At 42.1% G+C, this 13,599-nt stretch overlaps 1 protein-coding gene across 3 annotated transcripts in view; it reads right to left on the reverse strand.

Annotated features, from left to right (window-relative positions):
* Positions 1–13,599, reverse strand: part of ST18 (ST18 C2H2C-type zinc finger transcription factor) — a 447,256-nt gene that overhangs the window by 209,457 nt on the left and 224,200 nt on the right. For all 3 annotated transcript variants that reach the window (XM_077270483.1, XM_077270486.1, XM_077270485.1), the window contains exon 5: positions 2,152–2,182. In XM_077270483.1, the coding sequence (XP_077126598.1) occupies positions 2,152–2,182 (31 nt within the window). The remainder of the gene's footprint in view (positions 1–2,151; positions 2,183–13,599) is intronic.

Below are 13,599 nucleotides of genomic sequence, written 5' to 3' on the forward strand. Positions count from 1 at the left end.
CTTGATATGCTTAATTTTTCTGTCTGTGAACATAGAGCTGATGTACTTTGCCAAAAAGTTCCATTTTTGTCTCATCTGTCCATAGGACATTCTCCCAGAAGCTTTGTGGCTTGTCAACATGTAGTTTGGCAAATTCCAGTCTTTTTTTATGCTTTTTTTCAGCAATGCTGTCCTCCTTAATCATCTTTCATGAAGTCCACTTTGCTTCATACAACGACGGATGGTGCGATCTGACACTGATGTTCCTTGAGCTTGAAGTTCACCTTTAATCTGTTTAGAAGTTTTTCAGGGTTTTTTTGTTACCATTCGTATTATCAATCTCTTTGATTTGTCATCAATTTTCCTCCTGTGGCCACATGCAGGGAGGTTGGCTACAGTCCCATGGATCTTAAATTTCTGAATAATATGTGTAACTGTAGTCACAGGAACATCAAGCTAGTTGATGATGGTCTTGTAACTTTTACCTTTAACATGTTTGTCTACAATTTTCTTTGTAATCTCCTGAAATAACTCCTTCCTTCACTTCCTCTGGTCCATGTTGAGTGTGATACACACCATGTCACCAAACAGCACAGTGAGTATCTGTAGCCCTATATACAGGCTCGCTCACTGATTCCAAGATTGTAGACACCTGTGATGCTAGTTAGTGGACACACCTTGATTTACCATGTACCTTTTGTCACATTATTTTCAGGGGTACCATCATTTCTGTCCAGGCCTATTTCATGAGTTTAATTTTTTTTTAAATTCTGTGGAAGCATGGTTGAAAAGCAATATCTGACTTTCATTTGTTCATTTTCATAGTTCTTTTATTTATTATTACTTTTGTCAGATTTAAGTTATTTCTGTGACCATTGTGGGTTTTTCTGTCATTAAACGAGGGGTACCAACAATTGTGACCACGTCTGTATGTCCATTGTGTCTTGTCATTTGCAGATTGGGCTACACATTTAGATCAAAATGTGCCAAAAATCTACCTCTGGAACTCACATCAATCTCAAGAATGAGGTCCTATTTTGCACATCTGCATCCATGTATCGCCATATGCCTAATTTGCTATTCTTGTAGAATACAATATTTTGCTGAAATAGGATAGTGCCACTAGGGTACATCATTGCCATTAAGGGTCTTCAGCAGTTCAGTTGGGCATTATAGATAAGCAAGTTGATTTCATGTAAATCATATTCGAGTTGCATTTTATAAAATTCACAAATCTAGGCAAATTGAATCAATTTGTGCTTCAATTCAAGGGAATCGAAAAAAAAATGGTGCTGACTTTTTATAGAAAATTGCCACAGAAAGCTGGCATGACCTCCGATGTGATTGTGTGGACTGCCTTTTACTGTAGCTATCATTTCACATGGTTCAGCGCAGTCAATCAGGAAAGAATATCAGGGAATGCAGATGTCATTTTAGAGTGATGTATTAAAGTGAAAGTTTGTCACAGAATATGGCTCAGCAATAAAAAAAGGAATTAAAAGTTATAAAGCACTGGACAAATATTCCAGATAGCAATGTGTTGTACAACTGCAGCAGTGAAGAAGATGAGAGAAGTAGTCTATGAAAAATACAGAACAAAAATTGATGGGGGTCGAGATATATAGCAGAGGTGCCAGCAGAAGCTGTAACATACTCGATGTGATTAATCAGTGATGTGGTGTAGGTTACATCTTTCCTATTGCATTTGAATTACAATTACACATTTTTCTTCACTCTCAATGCACTAGAAAGCGTCAGCAAGGATGAATAATATTTTGTACAGGAGATAAAAATGTGAAGTGTCATTCAGAAATGGTGTGCTTTCTTGTCACAAGTAACTCCACTGTGGCAATCAGATGTGCATGTTCAGCCTTTAATCCAGTCTACACCTGAGAAAGCTGTGTACAGTAGCAGTCCGATTGACAATAAATTCAGTGATGGCTGAGCAGGCACACATCCGCTTCACTCAAGACAGGGCACTGCAAGATCCCAATCTCGGGATTGGGTTGTAAATGAATAAGGAATAACTTGGGTTTTTCGGAAAACTCCTTTGATGAATATTATGTAAGAGTTATATGCAAATACCGTATAGGACATATGGATTGACAAAATTCATGCATCTCATATTTCCCTTGGAATACATATTTTATAAATTGTAGTTTATTATTTTACCTGAGTTCTTGTTCTAGGGAATCTTCTTCCACTGTAAAATAGAAGAAAACATGAGAAGAAATCAATGTGAATATCAAAGAGGGAGCTTCCTGTGATACAGACATAAATCACTGCACATGCACTTGAAGAAAACAATTAGGAATTGCTATTAAAGCTCACACATGTTAAAAATGCAAAATTCTCATAGTTTATTTTCTGTTATCTTTTTCTTTTCTAGGACATGTGGTGAGAAAGCTTTGCACTTGTTAGCATTAAAATGATCTGAGAAGGATGAAAGCTGGTGTTTATCAATACCTGCCCACACAAGGGTACACAACATATTGACAGAGCCAACAGGTGGTTTCAGAATTATTCATGTTGTTATAACAGCAACACTTGCGGAAACACACTCAGTGAAGATAATAAATGAGCAAGCCAGTTTCAATTTAACCCCCAACTGTAATTCCTTGTATAGATAATCCGGTATAACAAAGCCATAACAATTTGTAGGCATGTAAGTATCATTATAGACTCTTATATGTGTAAAGCGTGATTTTACCATTGTTAATACTAAAATAAGTGTTTCAAATAGCAAATAATATCAAATGTCTCAGCAAATATGAACTGTAAGCAAAACCATTGTAGAATTGCAGTGATTTCTGACTAGCGATTAGAGAACTTGCTGAAATTCGAAGTCAGCACACTCACTCTAATTCAATCAACCAAACGTGTCTTATTCTTTTCTAGGGTCTCTCAAAAACCCAGAGCTTAGTAGACATGAGTTAAAAAAAATTTAAAAAAATTATACAAATCTTCTCCTGGCCCTCACAGATCCCACTGCACTGTCAGGCTCTCGTCTAGTCTTCAGTCTCTAACATCATATCCTGTCTCTAACATTATGTCCCCCCTCTGTCTGAATTTGAATCTCTCCAAAACTGAACTTCTCGTTTCCTCTCTCTACTAATATACCTGTACTCGTTAATGCAATTGTCTTGGGTGATTCAGCCATCACTACCCAGCAGCATGCTTGCTGTCTTGGAGTCATATTTGACACACAACTTTCCTTTACTCCCTATATCCAATCTTTCACTTGCTCATGCTAACTTAATCTTAAAAAGATCTCCAGAATTTGACCTTTTCTCATCTTTTAAACTGCAAAAACAATTACTTTTTACTGACCAGTCTCTCTTTTACCAAGCTTTCTACTCTCCAATCTGTGCTGAATGAGGCAGCCATAGTCATATTTTTGTCCAGCCTCTTACCTGATGACTCCACCTTGTGCCAGTCATTGCCCTGGTTACTCATTCGCTACAGAATACAAAACAAACTTGTTTCTCTCACCCACAAAGCTCTCCACAGTTCTGCCCTATCCTGTATCTCCTCCCTCATATTTGTCTACAACCCTACTTGTGCTCTCCATTCTGCCACTGATCTAAGACTAACATCCTCCATAATCTGCTTCTCCCAATGCCATCTCGTAGACGTCTCTCATGCTGAGCCAGTTTTCTGGAATTTGATCCTATTAACCCCTTTCTGACATGGGGTGTAATAGTACGCCCACAAAGGACTTTCCCTGCTTGGTGCAGGCTCTGGCGCTGAGTCTGCACCTTTCTGGTCACATGAAAGCTGATCTATACAGCTGACGTGCCTCCAATTGTCACAGGTGGAATCGTGATCCACCTGCGGCTGTTAACTAGTCAAATGCCGCTGTCAGTCTCTGACAGCGGAATTTAACTCATGCTTTCAGGAAGAGCATTGTTAATCCCGCCCATCGGTGACCCCCTCACATGATCGCGGGTCACTGATGGGTTGGCATGACAACCAGAGGTCTGTAGCAGACCTCTATGGTTGTCAATGCCAGATTGCTATGAGCGCCACCCCGTGGTCGGCGCTCATAGCAAGTGAGCATTTCTGCTACACGCAGGAGATCTGATCATCACCTGTATGTAGCTGAAGTGATCAAAGTATTGCAGCTCCTAGTCTCCCATGGAGATTATTGAAGCATGCAAAAAGTAAAAAAAGTATTTTTAAAAAATATTTTAAAAATAAAAAATATATAAAAGTTCAAATCACCCCCTTTCGATCCATTCAAAATAAAAGAATAAAAAAAATCAAACATACACATATTTGGTATTGCCGTGTTCAGAATCGTCCGATGTATCAATAGAAAAAAAAGAATTAACTCGATCGCTAAACGACATAATGAGAAAAAAAAAGCAAAACTCCAAAATGACGGGTTTTTTTGGTCGCCGCTACATTGCAGTAATATGCAATAATAGGCTATCAAAAGATCATATCTACATCAACATGGTATCAGTAAAAACATCAGCTCGGTGCGCAAAAAGTTAGCCCTCACCCAGCCCCAGATCACAAAAAATGGAAACGCTACAGGTCTCAGAATACGGCATTTTTTTTAGCAAATTTTGGAATTTTTTTTCACCACTAAAATAAAAAAAAATCTAGACATGTTTGGTGTCTGTGAACTTGTAATGACCTGGAGAATCATAATAGCAGGTCAGTTTTAACATTTAGTGAACATGGTAAAAAAAAGAAACAACTGTGGAATTGCACTTTTTTTGCAATTTCACCACACTTGGATTTTTTTCCTGTTTTCCATTACACGATATGTTAAAACCAATGGTATTGTTCAAAAGTACAACTTGTCCCGAAAAATAAAAAACGCTATGGCTCTGGGAAGAAGGAGAGCAAAAGACAGAAATGTAAAAACTGAAATACCCCTAGCAGTTAAGGGGTTAATATCTACCCTCCACATTTGTAAGCATGCTTTAAAAACACATCTCTTTAGACAGGCCTAACACCTCACTTCATTAATCTAACTCTACCAATTCCCTCTTTTTAATTTTTTTTCTCAGAATCTCATCCCTCCCATTCATATGTGTCTACGTCCTCCATGCACCCAATAGCACTTGGTAATTTGAACTTAGACTTATACTGGCTGATAACAGGATCATGCAACTTATTTAAAAACCTCTATTTATTATAATGATGGCTGGACCATACATGACAAGCACTTTTTACTATTGGGGCAAACACTTTTTCACACAACTGTATGTATTATATATATATATATATATATATATATATATATATATATATATATGTGTACACTCACTGGCCACTTTATTAGGTACACCTGTCCAACTTCTTGTTAACACTTAATTTCTAATCAGCCAATCACATGGCGGCAACTCAGTGCATTTAGGCATGTAGACATGGTCAAGACAATCTCCTGCAGTTCAAACCGAGCATCAGTATGGGGAAGAAAGGTGATTTGAGTGCCTTTGAACGTGGCATGGTTGTTGGTGCCAGAAGGGCTGGTCTGAGTATTTCAGAAACTGCTGATCTACTGGGATTTTCACGCACAACCATCTCTAGGGTTTACAGAGAATGGTCCGAAAAAGAAAAAAAATCCAGTGAGCGGCAGTTCTGTGGGCGGAAATGCCTTGTTGATGCCAGAGGTCAGAGGAGAATGGGCAGACTGGTTCGAGCTGATAGAAAGGCAACAGTGACTCAAATCGCCACCCGTTACAACCAAGGTAGGCCTAAGAGCATCTCTGAACGCACAGTGCGTCGAACTTTGAGGCAGATGGGCTACAGCAGCAGAAGACCACACCGGGTACCACTCCTTTCAGCTAAGAACAGGAAACTGAGGCTACAATTTGTACAAGCTCATCGAAATTGGACAGTAGAAGATTGGAAAAACGTTGCTTGGTCTGATGAGTCTCGATTTCTGCTGCGACATTCGGATGGTAGGGTCAGAATTTGGCGTAAACAACATGCAAGCATGGATCCATCCTGCCTTGTATGGAGCATCTTTGGGATGTGCAGCCGACAAATCTGCGGCAACTGTGTGATGCCATCATGTCAATATGGACCAAAATCTCTGAGGAATGCTTCCAGCACCTTGTTGAATCTATGCCATGAAGAATTGAGGCAGTTCTGAAGGCAAAAGGGGGTCCAACCCGTTACTAGCATGGTGTACCTAATAAAGTGGCCGGTGAGTGTATATATTATATACTCTACAGTTCAAAAGCTTAGGGTCACCCAGACAATTTTGTGTTTTCCATGAAAACTCATACTTTTATTAATCAAATGAGATGCCAAATGAATTGAAAATCTAGTCCAGACATTGACAAGGTTCAGAAAAAAGATTTTTATTTGAAATCATAATTTTCTCCTTCAAATTTTGCATTCATCAAGCATGCTCCCTTTGCAGCAATTACAGCATTGCAGACCTTTGGCATTCTACCAGTTAATTTGCTGAGGTAATCTGGAGAAATTTCACCACATGCTTCCAGAAGCCCCTCCTGCAAGTTGGTTTGGTTGATGGGCACTTTTTGCGTACCATACGGTCAAGCTGCTCCCACAACAGCTCAATGGGTTTGAGATCTGGTGAGTGCGCTGGCCACTCCATTACAGATAGAATACCAGCTGCCTGCTTCTTCCCTAAATAGTTCTTGCATTATTTGGAGGTGTGCTTTGGGTCATTGTCCTGTTGTAGGATGAAATTGGCTCCAATCAAGCGCTGTCCACAGGGTATGGCATGGCGTTGCAAAAATGGAGTGATAGCCTTCCTTATTCAAAATCCCTTTTACCTTGTACAAATCTCCCACTTTACTAGCAGCAAAGCAACCCCAGACCATCACATTACCTCCACCATGCTTGACAGGTGGTGTCAGGCACTCTTCCAGCATCTTTTCAATTGTTCTGTGTCTCACAAATGTTTTTCTGTGAGATCCAAACACCTCAAACTTGGATTCGTCTGTCCATAACACTTTTTTCCAATCTTCCTCTGTCCAATGTCTCTGTTCTTTTGCCCATATTAATATTTTCCTTTTATTAGCCAGTCTCAGAAATGGCTTTTTCTTTGCCACTCTGCCCTGAAGGCCAGCATCTGGGAGTCACCTCTTCACTGTAGAGGTTGACACTGGCGTTTTGCGTGTTCTATTTAATGAAGCTGTCAGCTGAGGACCTGTGAGGCATCGATTTCTCAAACTACAGACTCTAATGTACTTGTCTTGTTGCTCAGTTGTGCAGCGGGGCCTCCCACTTCTTTTTCTACTCTGGTTAGAGCCTGTTTGTGTTCTCCTCTGAAGAGAGTAATACACACCGTTGTAAGAAATCTTCAGTTTCTTGGCAATTTCTCACAAGGAATAGCCTTCATTTCTAAGAACAAGAATAGACTGTTGAGTTTCACATGAAAATTCTTTTCTTCTGGCCATTTTGAGAGTTTAATGGAACCAACAAATGTAATGCTCCAGATTCTCAACTAGCTCATAGGAAGTTCAGGTTTATATGTTCTCTAATCAGCCAAACTGTTTTTAGCTGTGCTAACATACTTGCACAAGGGTTTTCAAGGGTATTCTAACCATCCATTAGCCTTCTTACACAGTTAGCAAGCACAAAGTACCATAAGAACACTGGAGTGATGGTTGTTGGAAATGGGCCTCTATACACCTATGAAGATATTGCATTACAAACCAGACATTTGCAACTAGAATAGTCATTTACCACATTAAAAATGTATAGAATGTATTTCTGAATCATTTAATGTTACCTTCATTTGGAAAAAACTATATATATACACTCACCGGCCACTTTATTAGGTACACCTGTCCAACTTCTTGTTAACACTTAATTTCTAATCAGCCAATCACATGGCGGCAACTCAGTGCATTTAGGCATGTAGACATGGTCAAGACAATCTCCTGCAGTTCAAACCGAGCATCAGTATGGGGAAGAAAGGTGATTTGAGTGCCTTTGAACGTGGCATGGTTGTTGGTGCCAGAAGGGCTGGTCTGAGTATTTCAGAAACTGCTGATCTACTGGGATTTTCACGCACAACCATCTCTAGGGTTTACAGAGAATGGTCCGAAAAAGAAAAAAAATCCAGTGAGCGGCAGTTCTGTGGGCGGAAATGCCTTGTTGATGCCAGAGGTCAGAGGAGAATGGGCAGACTGGTTCGAGCTGATAGAAAGGCAACAGTGACTCAAATCGCCCCCCGTTACAACCAAGGTAGGCCTAAGAGCATCTCTGAACGCACAGTGCGTCGAACTTTGAGGCAGATGGGCTACAGCAGCAGAAGACCACACTGGGTACCACTCCTTTCAGCTAAGAACAGGAAACTGAGGCTACAATTTGTACAAGCTCATCGAAATTGGACAGTAGAAGATTGGAAAAACGTTGCTTGGTCTGATGAGTCTCGATTTCTGCTGCGACATTCGGATGGTAGGGTCAGAATTTGGCGTAAACAACATGAAAGCATGGATCCATCCTGCCTTGTATGGAGCATCTTTGGGATGTGCAGCCGACAAATCTGCGGCAACTGTGTGATGCCATCATGTCAATATGGACCAAAACCTCTGAGGAATGCTTCCAGCACCTTGTTGAATCTATGCCATGAAGAATTGAGGCAGTTCTGAAGGCAAAAGGGGGTCCAACCCGTTACTAGCATGGTGTACCTAATAAAGTGGCCGGTGAGTGTATATATACTGCCCCCCTAAGAAGAAAGCAACGCGAAATGCGCATTGGGGCATGCTGTATGCATAGTGTGCTCTCACCCTCTGATATGGGTAAGTTTTGTCTCTAACCGCTGCTGTCCTGCACAACTGCACTTTAGCATGAGCACTCTCTCTAGGACGGCAATAGGACTATTCCATTTATTGATGAATGGCCAGATGCTTGTATAGATTCAGGTTTCTGCACTGGACCTGTAATATATTATTTATGGTGGATTTCTGGTCTTGCGGTTCACTACTATGGGTACAGGACTAACACATTAGTAGGTTTTAACCTTTTCCTGACCCATTTTTCAGGGGTGATTCCTTGCAGCCATTGTGCATACTGTTTTTTGCTCTTTCATCCCCTTCTAGACACTCGTCCATAAAAATGTATTTGTATATATATTGGGCCTGTATGTGCTCCTTTGTTCTTTTGTATTCTATGTCTATGTTGAACTTAATAAAATTTATATGCAATCAGATTTGTGGTTGGCCCCGTGTGGTTATATGAGTCCTGAACTCCTCTCTCCCGTGTAGGTATTATGTTCCCATTAGGAGTGACTCTTATTGCGTAATGCAATTTCAGATGTTATAAGGATATCCGCTATGTCAGTCCTTGTTAACTATATATATAGTCTCTAGCTTTGCTGCCAAAAAAGGAGAAGAATCCCAACACATTTCTTGCACAGGGTTCCCAAGCTGTTAGTTTACACCCCTGGATAAACATGTTATTGTAGGCAAGTGGTGAAAAAGTGGAATCTAGTTTTCATAAACATTTCAATTTATTCAGTATCAAGTATGAATGCCACACACAGAAAAACTCACAGTTACACAGTTTGGCATGTAATCAATGAGGTTTTTAATGGTTTTCTGAGGAATGTTCTGCCATGCTCAATGCAAATCATCAAAGTCAGCTCCTGGCAGCACCCTTTGCAATTACCAATCAATGACATTCCAGATGACTAACTAATGATTTTAAAAAAACAGAGACAAAAAAAAATTAAATTGAACCATGAGGCAGAGGCCCAAATGGAGGAGGTGGTGAAGGTAGACATGGAAGGAAGAGAGGGGAACACTTTTTTAGAAAAATTACGTAAAATAACAGCCAAAAAATAAATAGCAAAAATTGAACCATGAAGCAAAGGTCCAAGTGGAGTAGGAAGTGGTGGTGTGGGTGGACATGAATATGGGGGAGGGGACAACACTGTTTTATTTAATTTTTATTTTGCTCAAATTTGGGGAAGCAACAAAATGGAACAAATACAAATTAGAGCGTAACCGTCGCAAAGGGTGGCTGGTGTAATTGTTTAGTCAGCCAAAGGAATGGAGAAGTCCTGTATTGTCATCCCTGATTCATTTTTATGAATGTTAGTTTCCCCATGTTGTCTGTGGAGAGGTTGATTCGCCTATATGTGATGACACCACCTGCGGTGCTAAAGACACACTCTGACATGACACTTGCTGCAGGGCAGGCCAGCACCTCCAAGCTCTGGCCATGTGTCCAATTTGGGCACCCAATAGTTAAATGGGACAGTTAGTACGTGGATATCTGTGGACATGTACTCTTCCACCATGTTGATGAAACATCGCCTCCTGCTGCTACAGGCAGTATCACATTGTGGTGCCAGATGTTGTGGCGTGCTCATACATTTCTGCCAAATTGCAACCATGCTATCCCTGCCTTTCAATTTGGTGGTGGTGCCACAGCTGTGTTGGTGACTTCCTTGTCCACCTGTGCTTTGATGTTCCACTGAGTTAGGCTACTTTCACACTAGCGTTAACTGCATTCCGTCACAATGCGTAGTTTTGCCGAAAAAACGCATCCTGCAAAAGTGTTTGCAGGATGCGTTTTTTCACCATTGATTAACATTAAGCAACGCATTGTGACGGATTGCCACACGTCGCACCCGTCGTGCGACGGATGCGTCGTGCAGTGGCGGAGCGTCGGGAGCAAAAAACGCTACATGTAACGTTTTTTGCTCCCGACGGTCCGCTTTTTCCGACCGCGCATGCGCGGCCGGAACTCCGCCCCCACCTCCCCGCACTTCCCCGCACCTCACAATGGGGCAGCGGATGCACTGGAAAAATGCATCCGGTGCACCCGTTGTGCGGCGGAGACAACGCTAGCGTCGGGGACCTCGGCCCGACGCACTGCGACGGACCGAGCCCGACACTAGTGTGAAAGAAGCCTTACTGTTGTCAGATGGGAAAGCCATTAGTAGTTTGCCTGCCAGTGTGTTCTTGTATTGATACATTTTTAGATCCCACTCCAGTCATGGAAACAATGATTGTACATTGTCCTTGTACCAGGCATCCAGCAGGAATCTGCACTGGTGACAATACAGGCAACTTGGCTGTCATTGCACTGGCACTGCAGCATATATTGGTTCATCTGTGCCAGGCTGCCCAGATGCAAAGATAAGCTGTCCTCATGGCAGATGTATAGTTTGGGTCCTCACTATTTTCCAGACATGCTCCAGTGATGCCTGTGAGCTGATCTGAGAGCCACCCTGCTGTGAACATGCCTGTTTTTCCTACTGTTTTTCCTACTCATCCTCCTCCAAAACTGTCCCCCTGGCTGGACACTTGTGTACCTGGCTGCTGTTGGTACAACAACCCACCCCCCAAGCCATGTGTGGATGACTGGCCTGATGATGTTGAAAATGGTCCCTGTCCCTCCTGCTCCCCTTCTTCCGGCACCACTACCTCATGCATCATTGTCTGCAGTGTTGTTTGCAGCAGGCATATAAGTGGTATTGTAGAGCTGATGATGGTGTTATCAATGCTGGCAATGGTGGTGGAATATTCAAAGCACCGCAAAATGCCACACACGTCCCACATGGAGATGGAGACCCACTCACTGGTGGTGAAGTGGGGTTGTTGAGTCGAGCGACTTACTCATGAGTGCTGCAGCTGGAATTTCACTATTGCCTGCTGCTGCTCACACAGCCTCTCCAGCATATGCAGGGTGGAGTAGCACCTTGTTGATACATCACATATGAGGCAGCGAGCAGGAAGACAGAATTGGTGCTGCAATGCAGACAGGCGAGTAGGAGCAGGGTGAGAACGCTGAAAGTGCGCACATACTGCCCGCACTTTCACCAGCAGATCAGACATATCTGGGTCATTTTTGAGGAAGGTCTGCAAATTAAGCACATGTGCCAGGCAAGGTATGTATGTCAGTATGGCTAGTCCCAGAGCTGCTACCAGATTTTGCCTGTTATTGCACACCACCCGGCCAGGTTTGAGGTGCAGTGGCAGCAACCAGCATGACTCAGGCCTACAAAAAGATTATGAATGTCCTGGCACCTACTTGCACCAGAGGAAGGCGTTTTGTCACTAGGCACATAGCATGCACCGAAAGACCACGTACCCTTCCTGCAGCAGCTCCATTATCACCACTAGCAACACCACGACCATGTCCCTTATTTGATGCTCTCTTCATATTTACGGGCACTATACACCACGCTTGAAGTGGAATAGGCTGGACAGGCATAATATGCAAAGCTGTAAGTGCACTATGCACCAGGCTGAACGGGCACAATACACAAAGCTGTTATTGCACTGTTCACCAGACTGCATGGACACAGTATACAAGGATGCAAGTGCATTGTGCTCCAGGCTGAATGGGCACAACATATAAGGCTGGAAGTGCACTGAGCACCTGGCTGGACAGGTACAATACACCAGGCTGGATATTCACTGTATCCAAGACTGCAATTAGGCTGTATACAAACAAATATGGGGGCTGTATGGATTAGGCTGTATGGCACTCTATTCTCCTCTCATACAATGCTGATATTAGCAATCCATGATCCTGTCTTTATACAGGCTATCTCATGTGCTACTCCACCCAATCACAGCCATTCCATTACTTGTCATAGCTGTGATGGAGCAGGAAGTGTCCTCACATATAAAGCTTGGGGATTGGATCGCAGCCTTTTCATCAAGCTTTGTTTGGTTGCAGAAAATACACTTCCTACACCCCAAACTTTAGTGCAGCGTGGGTGTATTTTGCTGTGCGATTTAAATGAATAAATAAATAAATAAATATATAATTTGAAAAAACATCATGGGGTCACCTCTATTTTTGCTAACCAGCGCAAATAAATCAAGCCCTCAACTGTCAGCTTTATATTGGCTGGTTAGCAAAAATAAAGGGGTCACATGCCCTTTTTTAAATTATGTAAATAAATAATGTAAAAAACAGAGTGGGGGCCCCTCCATCTTTGACAACTAGCCAAGTTAAAGCGGACAGCTGGGGGCTAGTGTTCTCAGATTTGAAAGCGGCCATGGATATTGGCCCTCCTCAGCGTTAAAAATAGCAGCTCTCAGCCATTCCAGAAAAGGCGCATCTATCTTCTCACTTGCCCTGGTGCGGTGGCAAGGTAATATTTGTGGGATTGATGTCCGCTTTGTAATGTCAGCTGACATCAAGCCCAAAGATTAGAAATGGAGAGGCATCTATAAGATGCCCCCATTACTAACCCCATAGTGAGAATTAAATAAAGACACACACAGATGAAACAGAGTTGGCCTCTTCATGGGATAAATGGATTTTTAGTTAAAAGAGGGTGGGGAGTGTTTTTCTCAAATAAAGGAGTTTTTCTGTATGTTTATTTTAATTAACCCCTTTCTGACATTTGACATACTGTTGTGAATTCCGTTCTCGGACTCCCTCCTGTGGTCATGAATGGTACTTTGGTTAGTTCTGCTCTTGGACTCCCTCTGGTGGCTTCGAGCGGAACTGCTGGTCACTGAGGTTGGCTTTATCAGCTGCCCTCGTTTATTGCTATGCTAGCTTCCCTATTTAACTCCACTCAGATCGTTACTTCATGCCAGCTGTCAATGTCTCAGTATTGGTTCAGATCTCTCTTGGACTTCTCTGAGGACCTGTCTACTCCAGCAGAAGCTAAGTCTTTGCTAGTTCATTTGTTGTTACTGCTTC

This window comes from Ranitomeya variabilis, chromosome 6, assembly GCF_051348905.1.
Source record: "Ranitomeya variabilis isolate aRanVar5 chromosome 6, aRanVar5.hap1, whole genome shotgun sequence".
NCBI lineage: Eukaryota > Metazoa > Chordata > Amphibia > Anura > Dendrobatidae > Ranitomeya > Ranitomeya variabilis.